The sequence below is a fragment of the Bemisia tabaci genome, chromosome 1, assembly GCF_918797505.1.
Source record: "Bemisia tabaci chromosome 1, PGI_BMITA_v3".
Lineage (NCBI taxonomy): Eukaryota > Metazoa > Arthropoda > Insecta > Hemiptera > Aleyrodidae > Bemisia > Bemisia tabaci.
Window position 1 is genome coordinate 76,794,028 of NC_092793.1, and position 23,226 is coordinate 76,817,253.

General features: G+C 41.8%; 1 protein-coding gene across 4 annotated transcripts in view; it reads right to left on the reverse strand.

The window, feature by feature from the left end:
- LOC109029756 (uncharacterized) overlaps positions 1-23,226 on the reverse strand; it is a 240,872-nt gene that overhangs the window by 53,765 nt on the left and 163,881 nt on the right. For all 4 annotated transcript variants that reach the window (XM_019040373.2, XM_072306197.1, XM_072306198.1 and 1 more), the window contains exon 3: positions 11,098-11,231. In XM_019040373.2, coding sequence (XP_018895918.1) covers positions 11,098-11,231 — 134 coding nt within the window. The remainder of the gene's footprint in view (positions 1-11,097; positions 11,232-23,226) is intronic.

The window sequence follows — 23,226 nt, forward strand, 5'->3', positions numbered from 1 at the left end:
TAATGAACTAACGCACAGAATAGAGATTAAATCATTAAAAGGAAATGTGTCCTGATCAAAATTTGCTGCGAAGTTCAAAAATGGCCATAGTTGGTGACCTTGTCATACAGAGTTCTTTTAGACCATCTGCGGTATGCCATGCCGGCCCCAGAATATTGTAAAAAATGCTTGACGCATACTGGATTTCAATCTTCTTATCTGTTTTTTATTTACATTATAAGAGAGGATTCTACTGAGGCCCTCTCAGACGGCACAGAAAACACTCCTAGAAAAGGGAAATATGCAGGTATGAGATAGATGGTCTTCATCCAATATTTTAAGGCCATAAATTGCAATATTTGTACCCGCGCTTACGGCTTCTGGCACCGCACCAAAGTGGACGAGAGCCTGAAGTGAAAAATCTCTCGGCATCACAACAAATCCCACGCAGCTTCGATCATCATTTTTTCCCTGCCCTCTTTTATAATAGAGGAAAATGAAGCTAATTGTGATAAAAAGACCGGAGATGCAGTGATGCCGCACAGTGGATTGAGTTAATAGGAGAGGTCGGACAAAATTTGGAAACTTTAAACGCTTATTACTCCGTTTACACAAAATTTTGAGGTTCCAAAAATGGTTCCATTGGTTTCCCCATGAAACTTTCGTGTAGAAGCACCCCTTAAAATTTAAAAAGTGACAAAATAAACATCTAAATTTGCAGATGTTGTAAAAAAACATCTATGTCCGACCTCTCTAATTGACTCGATCCACTGCGTACTGAATGGACTGAGTCTTACGGACACACACCAAGCTGCATCTTTGGGAAGAAGGAGATGGGAGGAGTTTTGAATTCAACCAGTTAGAGATTTTTTCCTGTCAAATATGTTAAGTCGAGAAAACATATTTTGAACGTGAAAATAATCATTAAATGTTTGTCCTAAAGTGGTGTCGCGTGTTTTGCGATACATCGATAGATTTGCCGATTAAACTTATGAAAAATGTTTTCCATTACACATTACAACGTTACACCGAAGAGGTCTACCTGCAGTTAAAAAAACGCTAACTAAGCTTAAGCTGGACTTGAGTAAATGCGGAAACCCGAGGATGACACAAAAGCTAAGGTTCAGCGGCGGTTATAGCAGGTAGGCAAAAATGCTTTCTCTGTTCATAAAAGTATATAAAAAAATCGATATATTCACATGAAATTTAAAGGGAGGGAAAACACGCTGCCAACTTGCGAGAGTCGCAAAGACTAGGCTTGAACTATAATTGGTTCTCAATTCTCTACAGCTAACGGCATCTCAGGGCTATTTTTTCTCCGAGTTTAAGAGACTTGGCAAAGATCTGGAGCCAAAGTGACACGACTCCGTAATCTGCAGCTAAACATCTCAATTTTCTCAATATCTCATGCAAGTAATACGCCAATGCTATTTTTAAGCACTGGAACTTGTTGCGAGCAACGATTCAAGTGGGAAAAATTCCGTCATATTTTTTTGACGAATGCACTTGTCGGAAAGAAAATGACTGCGCTCACTTTGCATAAAAGTCGCTTTCGTCAACTCGGCTGGAAGGTTGCGACCATTGCAACCGTTCGAATGCCCACATGTGTGGACATTACGTGCGTAGAAATAACATTACTGTGCATACTCATCTACATTGGCAAGTTTGCAAATTATTTTTCGTGCGTTTCGTAGGTATATAGTGATAAAATTGACGTGCCATTTTGCTCGGCAAAAAATATTTCGTGAGGATTGCCAATGCAACAAATCTACGGAAGAAAATGAAACATTGCCAGGACGCTCCGTTATGCTTTATTTCCAAACCTTGTACTCAACACTAAACGGTCTTATCTGATATGATATCGTCAACAACACAAAAGAAGAAATCCGTAAAACTCAAAATTGAGTTACCGATATCAGAGCATATTTGAGTGTTCTACGAGTATTTCAAGACGAAGAACACCCAAAAAACTTCTAGGCCAACCCGAATAATGGCGGTTTGAAGTTTCCACTTCAAAAAATGAAGTTTTTGAAGAAAAACGTGCTTAGCATTTTCATCCATGTTCCGCGTGCGACTTTGCCCGCGTTATTAACACCGTGTTTACCGTTTGTGTTCCCGTATTTACGTTATTGATAAATGGTCAGCAATATACGGTAATTCACTCACAACTAATTCTTCAGGACACTAGATAGAGTTTTTAAAACTCTAGATTTCAAAATATGATATTTTACCAGCTAGACGCTCTGTTGAAAACTAACCTTCCACTAAGGTCCTTTACCGCGGAGATGGTGGCACTAAAAAACATTAGGCACCAGGTGGAACATCGAGGACTTTACTTTCTCCTAGGGCTGTAGTCGTAGTCGATCCTTAATTGGACCGCGTTAAACAGAAAGGAACCAAGCCACATCAGCTATTGCCAAATTTACTTTCTTGAAATTCTTTCTTCGAATTTCTTTGAAAGAAATTCGAACAAACGTTCTCTCGTAAAAAAAATAATTGCTCAGTTAAACTTGGCAAGAGCTGATGTGGCTTGGTTCCTTTCTGTTAAACTCGGTCCAATTGGACCGCGTTTAATAGAAAGGAACCAAGCCACATCAGCTATTGCCAAATTTAACTGGACATTTCAATTTTTTTGGAGAAAACGTTCGTGTGGATTCCTTTGAAAATTTTAAGGAATTTGCTTCGCACTATGGAGAAAATCCACTGAAGTTTTCACAAAAATCCGCACAACCGTTTTCATGTAAAAAATTAAATGGCCAAAGTAAATTTGGCAATAGCTGATGTGGCTTGGTTCCTTTCTGTTAAACGCGGTCCAATTGATTCCTTCTCTTATGAAGACCGTATAAGGTTTTTATTATTGGTTGTAAGGAGGACTTTTCGCGAGCCTCCGGTAAAATTCAACGCGGCGTAACTTTGAAAATAGATCCTTTCGAGGGATTACAACGCTGTGTCACTACAAAAAATACAAAAAATAAGATAAATCCTTCTACGATTTCGACACACCTTAAGTCAGATGAAAAAGTTAAACCTTAAAATTGTCAAAATTGTTCTTTTTATATTTCACAATGTGTTTAGTAGTAAATAATCTGAGAACCCTTAGGGTAAATGACAAACTTAAACCTTATAATTTTCAAAATTATTCTTTTGGTATTTTAATTTTTTGCGGTGGTAAATGAATTTAATCCCTCCGAGGAATCCATTTCAAAACTGATACTGTCAAATTCTACTTCAGGGAGCGTTCTTAAATCACGTCACGCTCTGAGGGTGAGGGTCAAAGAGGGTACGCCAATTTGCTTCTACGTGTTAAAAGGAAAAGACCTACGTCACGAAAGCGTTACATGGCGGGGAGGGGGGTCAAAAATGCCGAAAAAGTGCCTTTGGTACTTTAGGAACACTCCCTTGGGATTGTAAAAATTGTCCTTTTTTTAATTTTACGCTAAGGCCTCCTTGTAATCACCAGGTAAACCATTTGCGGATTTCCATAAGGAAAGGAACTGTTCAAGACACGTCCATGATTGAATATGACCCTTAGACTCGGTTGATCTGAGGCTGCTTTCATGTTCCTCCAAGATTGATATGAACTCATAGAGTGGCGACACCATTCCAACGTCGGAAGATGGAAACGGCTCCCGGTATGAAGAAAATTGACGACAATTCATTAGAAATAACGGCGAAGAATTTGTCTCCATCCCGCATCCCGGCCATGAATCCCATCCGTTGAGATAGGTCATCACGCTCCTCATCATTCGGGAACGGTAAATAACAGAAATCATTTCCGCTCCCCGGACTATTTAGCATAAGCCTGGGAAATGGGAAATCGAGCGGAGAGGCAGGAGGTGCTGCCGCCGCGCCGCGAACGACGCAGGAGCGGCAAAAACCGCGTAAGTCCACGGTGTTCCCACGGGAGTTGGGCGGTTCTTCCTCGGCGCATCAGCGTGGTCCTAACGGTTTCCCGCTTCTTCGAATGCGGATCGTCGCACGTCGAGATGATAACACACTTCGAAAATATGTAACACGTTCCTTACGGCCTCTCGTCTCCGTGACACACTGTCCAATCACAGGCGTTGCGTTGTGGGAATGTCATGCCCCCCCCCCGGTCGAATGACCCCACGTCATTGCTGGACGATCGACTAGAACAATATGCAACTCGTGGTTCGAAATCGCAGAACGGAATAAGGATGGCACAACATGCTCCGTCTTGTGCGTTGAAACCCCGTTTTACCGCCGAGAAATATTTTCAGATCCCGTGAGATGCGCGGAAAGACGTGGCCAATTGACCATTCAGTGGAATATCTGTACATTCTTCGTAGGCAAGGTGTCTACTAAAACAAGCTGGCCAAAAATGAGTACTTTAACGATACTATTTCAGTACGATTCCAAGAAATTCAGTACCTCCTCAACAGAAAAATTCAGTACTTTTTCAGTACCTCCATTTGACAAAATTCGGAAAATTTCAAAAATTTGAGTTTCTCGCTCAAATTTCGACAAAAATGACGAAAAAATGAAAAAAATCCGGACCCTCTTGTGGGCTTTTCGCATTTTTTTCAGTTATTACGGACCGCCCTTAGAAAATCAGTACTTTCCCCGGACTTTCCGGACTTGTAGACACCCTGACGGGCGTCCGAATATGGAAAGTTCCTGAAAATCACGAAACGTTAAATTATTTGGGGGAGGAGGGGAAGTAGACCTGAGACCTCCTTCGCATCCCCTCGGTTAAGTCACTGAGAGCATTTTAAAGAGTACACGGAAAAAAAGAGGTAGAGATTGTTGGATGTTATGGGCATTTCCAGTTAATTGTTCTGGTACCCCGATAAATTGCATAAAATAAGCTACTAACCCAAATATTGCGATGCTATCATACCCCAAAATCCCAAATCGGGTTGCGGCACTCCCAACATTAATTGGAGATTCCCAAATCATCCAACAAATTGGGCCACCAAAATGTCAGGGGATGACGCGCAAGACACGTTTTCTTTAAGAGGAAGTTGTTTTGGACAGAAGAGATTTTTGAATACCACATTCCGGTAGGAGTCAAAGTAAAAAGAGTGACGATTTTAAAGGTCAAAATAAACTTAAGAACACACTTGCGTGATATTATAGAATGTTTTGGATTATTGTCCAGCAAGACGTGAGAGTGACTTATTTTTTTGTTTAATTCTACTTTCTTGGCAATACTTGCGTAGTATTCAAAGCTCTTCAACTTCCCACCTAAAAGAGATAGTGTTTTCCGTCACTACGAAGCGTGCTCGGAAAGCGCGGCTAGCTGTAGCACGTCCCTCCAGAGTTGTGAATTTTTCCCAGAGTGAGGGAAAAAAACCCTCTTTTTCCGTATGAGTCCCTTCCGGAAAAATTCGAAACATTCCAGCAAATCGGCGACACTGGTTACGGTGCTTGTAGCTGTGGCGCTCCCCCCCCCCCCCTTCCCGGGGAGGAAGGCTCACTGCCGCTGAATGAAATGTCAAGACAGAAAACGGAATGATAATCGAGTCGCGTTGACTTGACCACTCTTTTGCACTACGCTGCCCTGCTAAAGAAGAACGTCGTATGAACATTCGAGAGTTGCCAAATTTTGTTGGATAAAATTTTTAACTTCGAGGAAAATTATGTATGTTTCACCTTGAAATTTTCAGACACTTTAGATCAAATCACAAACAAAATTATCTGAGAAATTGGCGGGAAAATGTTCAACAATTTTCCTGAAAATAAGTGATTTGCCAGAGGAAATTACGCAACGCCTGGAGGCTCATGCGGTGTTTTGCCTTAGCGCGGCAGTGCGGCCCTCACTTGAAGGCCCTCGGAAACATGTCGCGGTGCGAGCTGCGTTTTTCCCTTTTTATGAAATGCGTTCGTTGCACATGCGAGATGCAGCTAACTGAGTTGACTTTAGATGGGAATATTCGCACGAAAATTAAGTCGTATGCATCGGAGAACATCTATTACACTTCGAACCACGCTGTTGAGGAGAAAAAGGAATTTTGTTTTATTCTTTTTATTACTGCAGCACTGAAAAAAATGGTATGCTGTTTCAGCACCTAGGATGTCAAAAATGAGCCTGGTGATCCTATGATGCTGCCTTGATTGCCCATGGGATTGAATGCGCATTCACGGGATGTAAAGTTAACTGCGGGGGGCAGGAAAGGCAGCATCTTGGGATCACCAGACACATTATTGACTTCCTAAATGCTAACACAGCATATTACTTTTTTTCAGTGAACTTTCAGCCTCCTTACTTTGGTCAGAAAAGCTGTTTTGAGCTTTTTTCGGTCACGGACATGCGTTTCTCGCTGAATTCTCGCTTTCTCGGATATTCCTGGGTCATGCAACCGCCACATTTGGAGAGCGATCTTGCTGACCGACGCACGGTGGATCGAGTCAATCAGAGACGTTGGACATGAAATTTTTGGCTAGAACTGCAAATTTTGAAGTATATGGCCTTGTACACACGAGCGCAGTTCGCGGAACTTATTCCTCGAACTTGCTCAGTTCCCGGAACTTATTCCTTGAAACGAGGCATGCTGTCCACACGGGTTCGTCCGAACTGGAACCGAAACTTCAATAAAACTATACAATTATTGCAAAGTAATAGATTATTATGACCGCCAAAGTAACAAAAATAAATGTCAAGATCATATGTAAAGGACGTGAAAAACAAAAACAAGCAAATTCACATCAAAAGAAACATATTTAGAAGCTCGGAGCACGGGGGAAATTCCAGGTTTTGGAGGAATAAGTTTCAGCTCAGCAAAAAACTTGTTCCGGGAACAGGTTCCTCGAACTGAGTTCCGCGAACCGCGTTCGTGTGGACAAGGCCTATTTCGTCACACTTCAAATTTTAAAAGGTGCTTCTAGAAGACGATTTCGCGAGGAAACCGAGGAACCATTTTAGAACCTCAAAATTTTGTATAAACGGAGTTATAAGCGTTTAAAGTTTTCAAATTTTGTCCGACCACTCCTATCGATTCGATCCACAGTGCGACGTGGAGGCATATCACGTGTGAGCTCCAGCTGCGTTTCAAATGGCATCCTCGGTTGGAGGACGATAAAGAGCACTCTCCAGAATGCGGTTGAACCAACTCATTGTCAGCTGGTTGGTTGCAGAAAGTATGCAACCATGTTGCGTAAAAAGAAAAAACTTATTGTTATAGTATCTCGGTGCATAAGTTCGAAGGAATGTGCCTTTTCGAATAGCAAAGCCAGACATTTTCCACAGGAGTTGAGAGGTTTCAGGGCTCAATTTTTATTCTTGAAAGACGCGGACCCATCGCATACCGAGGGTACAAAAAAGTACGCACTCGCATGAGGAATTGTGGGCAAGTTGTTAAGACACCTCTATTGAATGAACAAATTCTGCTACTTTTACTAATTTTTCCGTCTTCGGTTCGCTTCTTTTTCCTATTCATTTTTTTCCTCTCCTTCTCCCTCTTCTCTTCCGTCCCTCTATTTTCCTCCTCATTTTTATTTTTTTCCCTCCTCTTCTTAGTTCTCACTACCTCCTTCTTGCACCTTATTACCTTCTTTTTCTTCTTTCTCCTCCTCACCTTCTTCCTATTCGTCTTATTCCTCTCCTTCTCTCTCTTCTCTTCCCTCCTTCTATTTTCCTCCTCCTTCTTATTTTCCGCCCTCCTCTTCATAGTTCCCACTACCTCCTTCTTGCACCTTATTACCTTCTTTTATTCTCCCTCCTCCTCACCTTCTTCCTATTCGTCTCTTTCCTCTCCTTCTCTCTCTTCTCTTCCCGCCCTTTATTTTCCTCTTCTTTTTTATTTTTCTCCCTTTTCTTCTTATTTTTTTCTACTCCTTCTTTTACCTTTTTGTATTCTTCTTCTTCTTCCTCCTCCTCACCTTCCTCCTCCTCTAGTTGTTCTGCTTCTTCCTCTCCTGATTCCTCTGTTTCTTCCTTTTCTAATTCTTCTACGTCTTCTTCATACCTTTTTCTCTCTATGCACTCGTCGTAGGGTTAGAAAGGCAGGGGCACAAACACATATCATTTTAGGAAAAATCATGGGAGGCTTATCGGATTACATACACTATACGCAAGTTGACCCCTTTCCCTACTTTCCAAGCATTCGATGAATATCAATGAAAATGTGAAAGGCATCATCATGAAAATGTATCAAATCTTCGAGCTCAGAGGCGGAGGTCTGTGGTATCATTCAGTGGCGTGGCGTGAATTGCGATATATCGATTGTTATGTCATTTAAACCTATGGTAAAGAATCGATTATTAAGGTGTTCGCTGCGAACACCCTATTTATCGATCTTTTTCCATAGGTTTAAGTGGCATAACAATCGATACATCGCAATTCACGCCACGCCACTGGTATCATTACATTTATTTTTAATTGCCATTAAAAGGACTCCGATGGAAGATTTTCATTCCAGTGGAAAGGGAGAGGCTGTGAAAAATTTGGCGCCCTTAAAATTTATGTTGAGCGAGTGGGCATACTTTTTGAGCCCTTCTTGACTCGACGGGCCTGACTGTAGACGGTGACATTAATAATCCTGTCGTGCTAAGGAAAAATGCCGTATGAACATTCGAGAGTTGCCAAATTTCCTCTGATACAATGTTTATTTTTAAGAAAAGTTATGAATATTTTTCCATAAAATTCTCAGATAATTTATATTAAATTGCTGAAGAAATTATCTGAAAAATTGGACGAAAAATGTCCATGAGTTCATCAGGAAATTTGTGTTATATCCAAGGAAATTTGGCCACGCTGGAAGGTTCATACGGCGTTCTTCTTTAGTACGGCAGAATAGGAACCCTAACATTTCAGTTATAGAAATGATCGACCCTGCACTTTAACATTTTCACCGGGTGGTGAACACTTTAATCAAACCGAATTCAACGACGGAGCAAGTTGAATGATTCGACAGTTTGACCGGTGACCGGTGACCAGCTGCCCGGTCATTGGCCACGGCCGAAGTCGGTCCTCTCATTTTCCGCCGGAGATGCCCATTGTCCAGCTGCGACAAAATCAGCGCAGAGTCCGAATTAGCGCAGCGGTCAGCGGTATCGGAACAGAACAGACGACACTAATTAGCGCGCTAATTATTTCGATTTAATTACGGGCGACGCGAAGGGTACGGGACGAATGGACCGCCGCGCCGCGCCGGCGAGAGTCAGCGCAGCCGGTCGACTTTTGGTCAGTGTGTTTGTGGGTCGTGCGAAAAGCGAATCAGCCTTAATCATTGGCACAGCCTCCAACGAAAAAGAACCACGAGGACATGGTGGCAGATTTCCTAAAATTTAAACATTTTCTCGCGTTTCTCTGAGAACCGTCCCCAAATAACGTAACGCTCTACTGCCGTGCTAAGGAAGAACGTCATATGAACATTCGAGAGTTGCCAAAGTTCCTTCAATAAAATGTTTATTTTTGAGGAAAGTTATGAATATTTTTCTTTGAAATTTCCAGGAACGTTAGGTAAACATGCGAGCAAAATTATCTGAAAAATTGGAAGGAAAATATCCATAAGTTTACCAGGAAATTCATATTTTATCAAAGGAAATTTGGCGACGCCTAGAAGTTCATACGGCGTTTTTCCTTAGCACGGCAGTCTGGAGGGGGGGATATCAAGGAGAGCGTTATGCCATTTTTTTTAATGTGTTAAAGATAAAGAACCTTCATCACACAAGCGTTACTAGAAGGGGGGGGGGGGTGTCAAAAATGCCGGAAAAGTTCATTACGTAGTTTAGGGATAGCAATTCATTTTGAGACGATTTTAGGGATGAGAATGAACATCTCGCTAGATAAAATAAGTTTAAAATTCGAGCATTGCCGATAGAGAGCGACTGACACCATGCAAATCAAAGTTTCGACAGAAAAAGAAAATTCCAAGTTTGATAGTAAAAGAAGAGGTGCTCATTTCCGCGAGGCCGTCTTCAGCCCGCCTTAATTTGCGGTTACTCTTTTGCAGGTAACTGAATGCCGAGCTGAAACTTGAATATTTAGGTTTGGCCTTTCCAGTGGATTTTGTTATAAAATTGACCCTATAAAGTTTTACCATACTTTTAATAGTTCATAAAAAATATTGATTTCGTTACTCAATGAAACCTCCTTAGGTTTAAAATACCAGTAAAAATATAATTATTTCTAATTTACTTCTTTTCATACTTAGAGGAATGAAGTCTTGCATGATGAAATTTTTGTCGTATTAAACCAAAATCAACATAGCCATCTTAAAGTTTCAATACATCCTCCCTAGACTACAGAGGGCGTGTAAATAATATTACCGTTCATGGCTCTGAATACCACCTCAAAATTATTCATTTTTTCCCCTTTCAACTGTATGTATTCCGTTTACTCAATCGTACTAATGACTTTTTGAATTACAAATATCACTCTGCACTACCTACAGAAAGGGCGAAAATATATTCGCATGAAAACTTCATAACAGAAAAAAAGTTTGGATAAAACAAAGCCTTTTCCATAATTTTTGGAAATATAGTGCAATAACAACATACAGGGGTCAAAAGCAAGGTGAAAAGGCAGGCTATTTTTAGTGTGCTCCTTGCCGGGCACGGAAGGGAGAGGCAAAACTACTGCCTGCAGAACCGCGCGTGTTCGTGCTCCTAAGCCGCTTATAGAAGCACCTATCTGCATAGGGATACAATTGGAATGTGTGCTGTTCCTAAAATAACCCAGTTAGCATAGTAGTTCCTCGTTGCAAAATGTAATCCACCTGTGAATCAACTGCGCAAGTATTCAGGCCTCGATAGACGATCAAATTCCCGAACCAATTCCGATCAAAGTAGCATCAAAGTGTCGGGAGTCATCAGTCTTAAACTCATTAATTTGCTTCATTTTAAAATGAAAACTTGGCAGAAATGTTTCCTGTGGCAGGAAATGATGAATGGTGGCACTTCGTTCTGATCTTACTTTGTACAAAAAAGTGCGGCCCGTCAAAATTTGATGGTAGATGGTGACCACCAGTCATCAGCATGTCTACTTTGATCGGAATTGGTTCGGAATTTAATCGTCTATGCAGGGCTTAAAATAGGCGCGATCTTGGTGGAATTTTTGTACGAGAACACGACTTGTGAAAATGTAATTCACAAACCAGTGGTTTTCTTTAGGATGTAATTGATGAAATAAAATATGAAGAAAACGGGACTTACATTATTTACAAGGACGCCACAGTACTCTTGGGAGCCGGGCTGAGCAAATAAATTGATGCTGAGTGCTGTTGTGTGGGTTCCGTTTCCGTACCCGATGCAGTTCGGAGTTCGGAAGTCCCGCGCGTGCACAGCACCTAGAAATACACAGGACAGAATTAAAACATTTTTAGATAGAATAGAATCACAGCGAAAAATTCGACACTGATTACTGCGCAAAAAAAATCAACCTTTTGTAACAACAAAAAACATACAAGATGTTAGAGTTTTTTTTTCCAACGTGCGTAAAAAATTCAGCTTACACATTGCAGCTGCACTGCACTGAGGATTGGCCCAACAAGGCCGAAACGCGTCTGTAGTTGCCTTCCTGAATGGACGTAACTAATGTTGCTCTAAACAGCATATCTCTTTGAGGGAAAATTGTGCTTGTGTGTGAGCTTTTTCCCTCTCTAATGAGATTTCAGCTTTAAGCTGAATTTTTTACGCACGTTGGCTAAAAAATCTCCAACATCTCGTCCTTCGACCCGTGCGTTGACCGCAATTGGTTGGTGGGCAAACATACACCTGACTGCACTTAAATGCACTTTTGATAACAGCTTTTTTTTTGGATGGAACTAACCCATTCGGAAATTTTCTACCATCCTAAGGAAGAACACCGTATGAACAACCGAATGTTGCCTTTCCTCTGACAAAATATTTTTCTTCAGTATATTTGTTAGTATTCGTATCGTCTAGAAAAAAACTAAAACAACCAAGGAAATCAGACGTCATTATGTAATTAGGCTGATTTTGGTCTGAACATTGAGCCCTTTTAAAAGGCACCTTAAAGCAGATTTTTATACTCCTTTATACCTCTCAAAGTTATGTAGATCAGTCCTTTCTGCTTGATCCGTACATTGTACGTATCTTTCAAAAGCTTACAACATAAAATGACACGCAATCAAACTTCCGCCAAATCAGGTGACGTGAGTTGCTTCGAAAGAACAAAAGTTTGTCACTCTACTCAAACAAACCTTGAAAATGATCGTACACGAGACATGCGGTCAGAATTTTCAAACACAAAAAAAAATACCAAGTTATTCTTTTCAGAGGTAGTTAGCTACGGGCTCCACTTAAGTCAATGGTGCTCTTCGTAGAGCTGGGTTGTTGCATGCCAATGAGTCACAATTTGCGCACGAAAAATTTCATGTTTGAACGAGAGTTTGGCGAAGAAATGCAAACCGAAACGCTGAGTTCTGGGCTCATTTGCATGAGGTGGGATCGGCATGTTTGTAGAGTCATCGTCGTGTCGCATTATGTTGGCAGTGGTTTTAAATCCTCGTCATGCGTTTCGGATATTCCTCACTATGGAAGAGAACATCATGTACGGAAAATTGGCTTTTAACTATTTCATGGAAACAACAGAGACGTTCTACGGCGTCTTAGGAGGAAGTAAAACATTTACTTCCTTTCATTGTTGTTAATTTTCATAATGCTGCATTATTATTACACGTGTGGTGAAAATTTGTGGAATTCATAGCAAATACATATGAGTGGACTTCATGACGAAAACCTGCTGCAAGGAAAAAAAAGTGATAGGGGTTATCTTCTAAAAATGTGGTGCTACCCCAATTTGTGGGATGATATGAACATTTCCAATTAATTTTGGTAGTATACCGCAACTCAAATTGGGGTATTAACGCAAAATTTGAGTTAGTAACCTAATTTATTGGGGTACTATCACAATGGACCACTAGACAAGGTACGAATTTCAGCATTCTGATACATGTTTCTTAACCACAATTTCACGTAAAACCCGATTCGCACAACGAAAATTACTGAAACCAACTCAGAAAGAAGATATTAACGTTTTTATCTCACATTGGTTACGAGGAATTTGAACTGCCCGCTGACATGAAACTCAAAGCTCTACGTGAGTCAAATCGCGCACTGCAACGGTTTCAGCAAGCTTCTCAATCGAGCAATGTTCATTTCCCACCATGTGTTGTTCAAACTGTAATCAATTTGCTATAGCTGAGCCAAAGCGTCAAGATTGAGGTTGCCGCATTTTTATGTCGCAGAGACTGTCATGGTAACATAAAGCGCGCGATGTGAATCACGTAGAGCATTGAGCTTTCATGAGCGGGTGGTTTGAATTCACGCATCAGGAATCATTAAATATCTTTGTAAGGAGTTGATTTCGGTAATTTTTGCTGTGCGCATCGTGTTTTACGTGAAATTTTGGTGAAGAAACATGTATCAGAATGCTGAAATTCGTACCTTGTCTAGTGGTCCATTGAGGGGCTTGGAGGACAAGGCACATAAGTGCAGTTTTGCTACTTCGCGAAATAGGTGTTTGAAGTTTCGAAATTCCATGGATCCTTATAGCGGAAAGAAAGTTCAAACTGACTTTCTGATGTGTAGAAATTGGAACTTGAGAGCGAATTTTTCACGAAATATGCATTAAGACTAGTTTTACTTGAATTCATTAAAATGTCAATTTTTTCGAGGACTGCACTTTTGCGCCTTGTCCTCCAAACCCCTCAATTGATTGGAAATTTCCAAATTAGGAATTGACGTCTACCTCTTTTTTCCGTGTGCAGACGGATACATCTCTTCAACCCGCTATGGGCTGTCCATAAATTACGTTTAACAGTATAGGGAGTGGATGGGTCTTCATAGTTGGACGTATGAAAACTATAAAAACCAAACCCAAAGAAAACTAAGTGGATTAAGACATGAACCCTAGGACCCATAAGAATATATGCATAACAGGGCTCACGTCATAATGCACATAGTTACGTTTGGCAGAAATACGTCCAATTTTACGACCGAGCGTGAAAAGGGGTGAGGGGGTGTCAAGCCTATCGTTACGTAACAGAGTGTTCGACTTTTTTTCTTTTATCTTTAAATTTGCTTCTTACTATGCAGACAACTTACTGAAATTTGCACAAAAATCTGGACAATCGTTCTCACGAAAAAATTAAATTCCCCATCGATTAAATATGGCAGTAGGTGATGTGGCTTGGTTCCTTTCTCCTTGACGCGGTCCGTTTTGACACAATTTCGGGGCAAACTGTGGGGGGAAAATGACCCGTCAGTTTATTCCATGAGGATGAATATGACTGTAAACGAATAAAATTCTGAGTACTCGAACAATTTTGCCCCACTCGCCTACATTTCTCGCATAATTACAAAGAAATCTCCGAAATATTTTAGGTGCCTATATTTGACGTGGGTCGTGGCCAAGAATTCTGAAGCCAATGGACTGATTTAGCGGCCTCATCATTCGATGTATCGCGGAAATTAAATTAAGCCGCGCTTTTTAAGGGCCGAAAAACGATTTATATCAAAACAGTCCATTTGTTCTGAGTGGAACCATAGAATGTATCGAATATCGAATGACGTAGTCATTAAATCAGTCCACAAAGACGGTAAAATAGATGAGTCGTAACTGGGTCCCGGGATAACACAGAGCTGTTAAAACTGAGACATAAAGAAGAGCTCAATCGATAAGATCAATTCGTTCTGTCCCAAGAGCGCGGGAGGCGTTGAAAAGGTGTTGCCGCGTCGTTAGAATGAATCAAAGTATCAATGAGGAAATTTTGTCGATTCGTCAAAATTGGAATATTTTCAAGTACGAGACTGAAAAGAAAAGAAGCGTTCTATCACCTCATGTAACCTCAAGCTTCTGGCCTTTGGCCCAACAATAGGAAAAATAATTAAAAGAATATTTGACAGTTATACTTTGAGCACCTGAGGGCTGATTATTGAGATTCATAGAAATAACCGCAGCTTAAATTTAAACCCTCTATAATTGATTAGTGTCGCCACCGACTACAAACTTTCCTCAATTATTTCCATGTTTTCTTTCAGTTCCTTTTAAGAATTGATTGTGACAAATCGCGACATTGAGAGCCGCTAGTACGAAACAGTTATTCTTGCATGATAAATAAATGGAATAAGCTGTATAGATGTGCATCCATAGTTGGAAATTAGTCACTATGTTTCCTAAAAGAAGAGTACAAAAACAGGAGGGAGAATGTGAAGTGACAGACTAACAGTGGTGAATCAGAATGGATTCCTTTTCGTAAAAGGGGATAAACGCATGGCCCTTAGTTACATATGAAGCAAATATGACCAGAGGTGATGGAATCTGTCCCCCCAGACGGATCAAGACACCTTGAACGGGGGGAGGAGGGGGCGTAGGGGGCCTCCCCCAGAAATGTTTAATTTTTGAAGCATCTCATAAGCAGTTTGAGTCAATTTCGTCACGAATAATAAGCGTCTTTCCTTCCTCTGTCCTCCGTTCCTTCCTTTTTTCTTTCTTCTCTCTTTCTTTCTCCTTTTTTCCGGGCCAACAGGGGGGCGCACCTGCCCCCCTTCTGCATCCGCCTGAGATCTGCCCTGAATACAAGCCAAATTCATGCGTCCGATAGAAAGTCCCTCGAAGAAAGAGTTCGAAAGTGGTCACGATCCGTTTGCAAATTCCAGCAATTTTTCCCCGCTCTGGCAACGCCGCGCGGCCCCTCCAACAATGGCAATTTATCCGCGGAGTCCCTCCATTGGACGTATTTACGCCGAACGGAACTATATGCATTAAGACGTGAGCCCTGAGACCTATAAGAATATATACCTAACAGGACTCACGTCATGATGCACGTTTGGCAGAAATACGTTCATTCGTCGATAGGAGCTATGCGGGGATTTCGCGGTGAAAACGTGCGTTTAAAAAGTGCCGGCGCGGATATTTGCGATACCGGAGGCGATGGGTCTTCAATCTTGGTCGAGTGGCCTTTCGACTCCTCGGACCCCGCGGCAAAGGCAAACACTGCAGTTCGCGCTAAGTGATCACGACCGCCGTCCCACGCTCGGCGAAAACAACGCACGTGCATCGGAGTTCCATTGGAGTTACGTGGTTTTGTCTCGGAGGGCAGCGAACCACCCGAGGGCGGTTCGGGCTAATTTATCGGCTCCTGTCGACAGGGATTGCTTCATTGAAAATTCCTCTGATGGGACTCATTTTTTATGAAACACCCTCCGAGCTTTTCTCTGCTCACATGACACCGGTCTCCCCGGGCGTGACGCACGCGGGGAAAAAAATAAATAAATAAATGACTGAAGGAAGACGTAATAAATAAATAAGGAAATGAGTTCGTACTGTCAATAGTTCATCAGCCTTAAGATAGGGGCTGATCTGCTCAGGTTGACGAAAGTCAATCCGCTCATTTATTAATGCCCAAGGCAACGATATATCCTCTCAAGTTGGTTGTGGGTGCCACAGAGAAAACCCGGAAATCAATACGCTGAGAGAAATAAACCGCGGGGGCACGCTGAGAAAAAAAGTTCGGTTACATGACGCGGAGTGATGCAGTGATGGATCTATTGCCAACTTTTGTTAGAGCAAAGATAAGAGTCGTTTCCGTATGGAAATGTCTCGAAAATCACCAGGGTGTCTACTAAACCAGGCTGGTCAAAAATAAGTACTTTTACAGGACTTTTTCAGTACGTTCTCGAGAAATTCAGTACCTCCTCCAACAGAAAAATTCCGTACTTTTTCAGTACCTCCATTTGACGATATTAGAAAAATTTCAAAACTTTGAATTTCCCGCTTAAATTGCGACAAAAAATTTAAAAAAAATTCCGGACCTTTTTGCGGAATTTCCGCATTTTTTCAGTGCTTCCGGACCGTCCTTAAAAAATCAGTACTATTTCCGGACTTTCCAGAAATTCCGGACTTGTAGACACCCTGATCACGATAAGCGCATTGGCAAAGTCTGAAATTCATTCTGAACCTCACAATCTCCGTAAGAAATTTGCCGTTCTCGAGCTTCCCGCTTCAGAGACGATACTACGGCACAGGTGAAAATTCGATGAGAGAGGCGTTCCGTCCAACCCTTGCGCACTAGGATGCTACACAATATTCAAAATGGCTGATGCTTCTTAATAGGGAGGAAGCATCATGGTTTTATAAATGTACGCGGGAAAATTTAAATATAAACAAGCCTGTTGATAAAATCCCGTCTTGTTACGTGTGTTTTGGCGGGTCAGCATCGGCCATGTTGAATGTTGCCCCAATGAAGTTGGAAGAATTGAATGGAACGACTCCTCATACGAGATGTTCACCTAAGCCGCCGTATCGTTTTTGAAGAGGGACGCTACAGAAAATGCATATTTTTTACGCAAATTTGGAAGTTTAGAGTGCATTTCAGACTTTGCCAATGCGCTCATTGTGATTTTTGAGCCAATTTCTCTGAGTAACAACTTTTTTTTTGCTAAAGCTGAAGTTTGCAACGGGCCCATTTTTGAGCCAGGGGCCTTCTTGCACCGCAATTTTCTCATATTCTGTGCAATACAAAGAGACAAAATAAGCAAACGACGGGGTCTTACATGCAGTGCGACATAGGAATAGGTTGTCTTCGAACCAGTGGTCCGATTTCTGTGCAATCTGTTTGCCGACGACCAATTGGATCCAGTGGCGTGGCGTGAATTGCGATATATTGATTGTTGTGCCATTTAAACCTATGGTAAAGAATCGATTATTAAGGTGTTCGCTGCGAACACCCTGTCTATCGATACTTTTCCATAGGTTTAAATGACATAACAATCGACAAATCGCAATTCACGCCACGCCACTGATTGGATCCAGAGTGGAGCAGCGGAATAACGGAGTGCGGACTCATCTGATCGTAAAATCCTGGACTGTCCCGGCTGTGGCCATGCGCAGCGCCGCGACGCCGCGCCGCGCGTCGGCCGGGGCGTCGGGAATGACGAGTCATCGACACCGTGTGGCGTGCAGCCTGCAGCCGCCAAGTCCTAGTTAAACAACCCACGGACCAACAACGCTCCCACCAAGAGCGCATTTATTAATAAGAGAGTGTGGACACTGAGTCTTGTGAGGAGCCTTCCGAACCAAAATTGGACGTATTTATGCTAAACTAGGGGGCTAAGCCCCCTGGCCGCTACGCGGCCCAACGCCCTGAGGGCGCTACGCGCCATCGATGGGCCGCCTCGCGGTCCTATTTTTACCCTCCTATCAATGTTGGTTTTATTTTTCCCCTAAAAAATACGATATGAAGTATACTTTACTTTTAGAATGAAATGATTTTTGTTTTTAATGAGTAAAGAAAAAAAAAATTTGAAGTCAAAAGGACGCGTTTTGCAATGACTGATTAATGAAAAATTGCAGTAAAACAACGAATAATAATAATCAGATCAAAACTAAGAGCGCTGAGGAGTCAAGAATCGAACCCAAATCTTTTAACATGTGGACACATCCGACGTCTTAGACGACTCGGCCACCGCACATCGTGACATATTGGGAGCGAATCTTGTGTTGATAAGTAGAGCTGATGCGCAGGCTACTTAGCCACTGCGCAACCTCCTCGGCCACTGCGCAGTGCGCATACTCCTGCGCATAACGACAGCAGTTCCGGAGCAATCTGTAAATTCGCTCAATTTTATAACGTGATTGTAAAAAACCTGGGTCCTATTTCCAAAATCTGAATAGAGCGGGCTCATCTAGGGCCAATTGGACCGCGTTTAACAGAAAGGAACCAAGCCACATCAGCTATTGCCAAATTTAACTGGGCAAGTCAATTTTTTACGAGAGAATGTTAGTGCGGACTCCTTTGAAAATTTTAAGTAATTTGCTTCGTATTATGGAGAAAATTCACTGAAATTTGCACCCAAATCCGCCCAAGCGTTTTCATGTAAAAAATTAATTCGCCCAATTAAATTTGGCAATAGCTGATGTGGCTTGGTTCCTTTCTGTTTAACGCGGTCCAATTACCTGTCGATAACAGCAAAAATCATGGAAATTAGAACGCTCAAACGAACTATGACAAAGAACATAAATTTACATTGTTTAAATGGGAGAATTCGCAACTTTACCACGTAATATAAAAAAAACCTGGGCCATATTTTGAAAATCTGAAAAGAGTTGGCTTATCTAGAGACAATTTCCCGTCGATAGCCGCAAAAATCATGAAAATCCGCTCGGTAGAACGCTAAGCGTTACCAGTTATGCAAAATTAGGAGGTCTCGGAGCTTATAAAAAATGAAGGCTGTGCGCCAACGTGGCCCCTAAAAATTTTCGTATTAAGTGATTATTCGAAATGTTCAGCACTGCAAGTGAAAGCTTTCTCTATTCTTCACGATTTCATCCCTAGTGCTTTTGTCTTCCAAAGTTATAGCTACTTACTTGTTCTGTTACGAAAACATCTTGCGTCTGATTGTTCACTGAACATGCCGTAATATATAGGCAAAAAGTCAATTTGGCCCCTAAAAAATCTTCAATGGCGCCTAAAAATCAGGCTTGATGCGCCACATGGCTCCTAAAACTCAAAGGTGAGTTTCGAACACTGTCCACGACACTACCCATTACCCATACCCTATTACCCACGGCTCAAGAGTTAGCGCTCAGTTCCTTTTGATTTCATGTCAAATCCCGATTTTCCATTTTCTCAAAAGGAACTATATCCACTTTTACATTGTTTCTTATGCAGCTTGCACGAGCGCACCCCGCCTTTCCACCACTTGCACATAGTTCCTTTTAGCATAAACACGTCCAAATAAGGCGAGGAATCTGGTGCGAGAGCCCCTATTGAAAGCCAGTAACACCCTCGAAATGCTCGGTTATCATGTTCGCGTCGTTTTAGTCTTCGCGGAAAAGAAACTGCAAAGCGATCCTGTCATATGGACGTATTTCTACCAAACGGAACTATGTGCATTAAGGTATGAGCCCTGATACCCATAAGGACAGATGCATAACAAGGCTCATGTCTTAATGCATATAGTTCCGTTTGGCAGAAATACGTCTATATTTGAGGCGCTCGGTGCAGAAAGGGCATTTCTCGGTTGCGGCGTTTCAACATTTCCAATTGCTAATTTATATTTAAGAGGTGAATCTTTGCGGTGAATCCTCTGAAATTTTGCCTTTACAGCATTGAAAAATCACAAAGAGTATACAGTAAAATTGAGCTTTCAAAACAAATCAAACCGGATTGATGAAAAACTTGGTTGCACGAACCGCAGATACGGCTTTAGAGCTCCAAAGTAAAGTTGTACGAAGAGAAAAGTACGCAATGCATTGGCGGATACAGGGAATCGGCAACATTGTCTTTTCTCCATTTAAACCTATGAAAATGTATCGATTCTTAGAGGGGCTAGGTGCTCCGAGAAGAATCGATTATTTAGCATAGGTTTAAATAGAGGAAATCCGGTGTTGCCGAATTGCTGGGTCCGCCTCTGACGCAATGCAACACCGTGTCCGACCTATTTATCTGAACGTTTAAAATATGAATCGCGCGAAACGTATGACAATCTGCCGTGCTAAGGAAGGACGCCGTATGAACATGCGACAGTTGCCAGATTTCTCCGGCTAAAACTCGTATTTTTAAGGTAAAATATGAAGATTTTCTTTTGAAATTTTTAGACATTTTGAATTTAATTGCACACAAAGTTTTCTGAAAAATTGGAAGAAAAATAATCGCAACTTTCCCAGTAAATTCGCATCTTCTCTAATGGAATTTGGCAACGCCTGAAGGTTCATGCGGCGTTTTTCCTCAGCACGGCAGCCTTCTTACATAAATTAAACCGTTTTCCCCCTCAATGTGGAGTCATTTTCGACAGCAATCTTCCCGAGAGCATCGCATGGGGGATTTGTTGAGGATTTCTCACGAAAAGATTCTTGACTGTAATAACGAGGGGGGGACCGGGGGGCAGGGGACAAGGGCCGGGGGGCGTTTGAAACAGAAATGAAACGGGAGCTGGAGCATAAGTGGCGCCGAAAAATCAATAGCTGAATGGAGCCACGCTTACCCGGCGCGGGTTTACCAGCGACCGTCGCCTCCGGGCGTTAGCCCTGCCCGCCACACACACACACAGACACACCCTCACCACCGTATCATACGCTCTCCGCCTCATGTTTCATTAACGTCAATTTTATGAATTTTCCCTAGCCCCCCCCCCCCTTTCAGGACTGAAACCAAATTCGGCAGAAAAGAACTGCCAGCACACGTTTTTGGTTAACTTGAGAGCGCGCAGAGCGTTCGTAAATTTCGCGACGCTCTGCTGTCTTGCCAAGGAAAAACGCCGTATGAACAATCGAGCGTTGCCAAATTTTCCCGCCTAAAATCTGTATTATTGAAGAAATTAGGCACATTGTTCCTTAAAATTTTTGGATTTTCAGTATTAAATTGTAGACGAAATTGTCTGAAAAATTTGAAAAACTATTCGCAATTTTCCCACGCTGGAAAAAAAATCGCTTGAATCAAGAGTCCAGACTCTTAAAAATATTGCCAAGAAAAAACACTCTTGATTCAATCGGACTTTTTGCTTGAATTAAAAGGAAATCCGCCTAAATCAAGAGGCTCGGCTCTTCGATTCAAGGAAAAATTGGATTGAATCAAGAGTATTTTTTATTGTCAATGTTATTGAGAGTCTGAACTCTAGATCCAAGCGACTTTTTACTTTCTCGCTACCCTATGGTGGAGGAAGTGTATTTTTCCAATGCAGCAAGTCCTTTTTAATAAAGGAAATATGGCAAAGTTTAGAAGGCTTGTATGGCGATTTGTAGCCCGGTAGGGTAGGGGTTAGGGAGGTCAAAGAGAGCGCTACGCCATTTTGTTTTTACGGGTTAAAGGATAGGGACATACGCCGCAAAAGCGTTACAAGGGGGAAGGTGGGGTCAAAAATTCCCCATAAGGTCGTCACGTGATGTAGGAGATCTCGCATGTAGGGAATGGACTACATTTCGCAATTAGGAACTACAATTTCTGGCTCATCCGTAAAAACACTTACGTGCACAAGGAATGTAATGGTATCTGTTTTTGAATCGAGTCAGAAATTTTCTTGAAAAATTTTATGTAAAATTTTCTTGAAAAACACGAGCAATGAACGATTTTCGACCGTCGAGTTCCGCCACTTAGGACATTCTAAATTGGCCGTGTGAAAAAGCGATATGGCTGTGCATGTGGTAGAACTTCTGTATTGCATGCTAGGAAGTCGTTACTCTTTCGGATGAGACTTACAACCTCTGGAGCACGAGGGATGACTGCGGGAGATGCTCTGGGAAAGAAAGTTTCGCTGGAAAAGAGAACGGTGTTCAGAGGCGGATCCAGCAATTTGGCAACACCGGATTTCCTCCATTTAAACCTATGCTAAATAATCGACTCTTGTCGGAGCGCCTGGCCCCCCTAAGAATCGATACATTTCCATAGGTTTAAATGGAGGAAATCCGGTATTGCGAAATTGCTGGATCCGCCAATGACGGTGTTCAATATCGCGGTCACAAATTCGGTTATAATGACCGTATCGTCGATTTTGGTGACCATCTCCGAAGTTCATACAACCCGGCTCTTTCCACAGTTCGGTTTGAAAGTGTTAGACCGATGTACAGCTACATGAACCGAGAAGTGCGATTTGTGCGACCGATACCGAACGTTACTGAGCGTATACTCTTTTCCTCAGTGTGGTAAAAATTACTCGATCAGGGTCAAAAATCAAGTTGAAGTACTACAGAAATTTTTGTAAGGGAGGCTTAGAACTTTTGAGAACAATCATTAATTCATCTAGATGCTAACCAATATGAACTGTATTTCCCAGATAAAGGTAGGTAGCACTACAAACTACATCCTAGGACTTAATAATTGACTGTAAAATTAATGTCTAAAATTCTGCTGATTCTCCTTTGAACAGGGATATAAGACAGTTAACAATACTGAAATTTCATTCCGTTCTTTTGTCTCAACATATGTTGTTGTTTAGACTTAGGTGCTTTTATGGGCATCTCCATATACATGATTCCTTCCTTATGATTCGAGTGAGGCACCATTGAGGAAAGATATTGGGGGGCGACTACAAGAAACGGAAAACGGGTAAAAAGCAAAAGGAGAAACTTTTATTTTAAAATAATGTCCGACAACTTCACCTGGCGCTAAAGTTGGAGCTGACTAGATTCAGACGACTCGGTTTGCTCCCAGAGAATGAGTTCTCCACCCTACGAATTGGCCTTTGCCACGATAAATAAACCATTTGATCAATCACTTAAGCGACAGTCCCGAGCTTAAATCGTCTCCGTATTCTTTTTCGTTTTGATTGTTTCCCACTTCCTCGCTTCTTTACGCCTACTTTCCTCGTGAGAGAGTCACA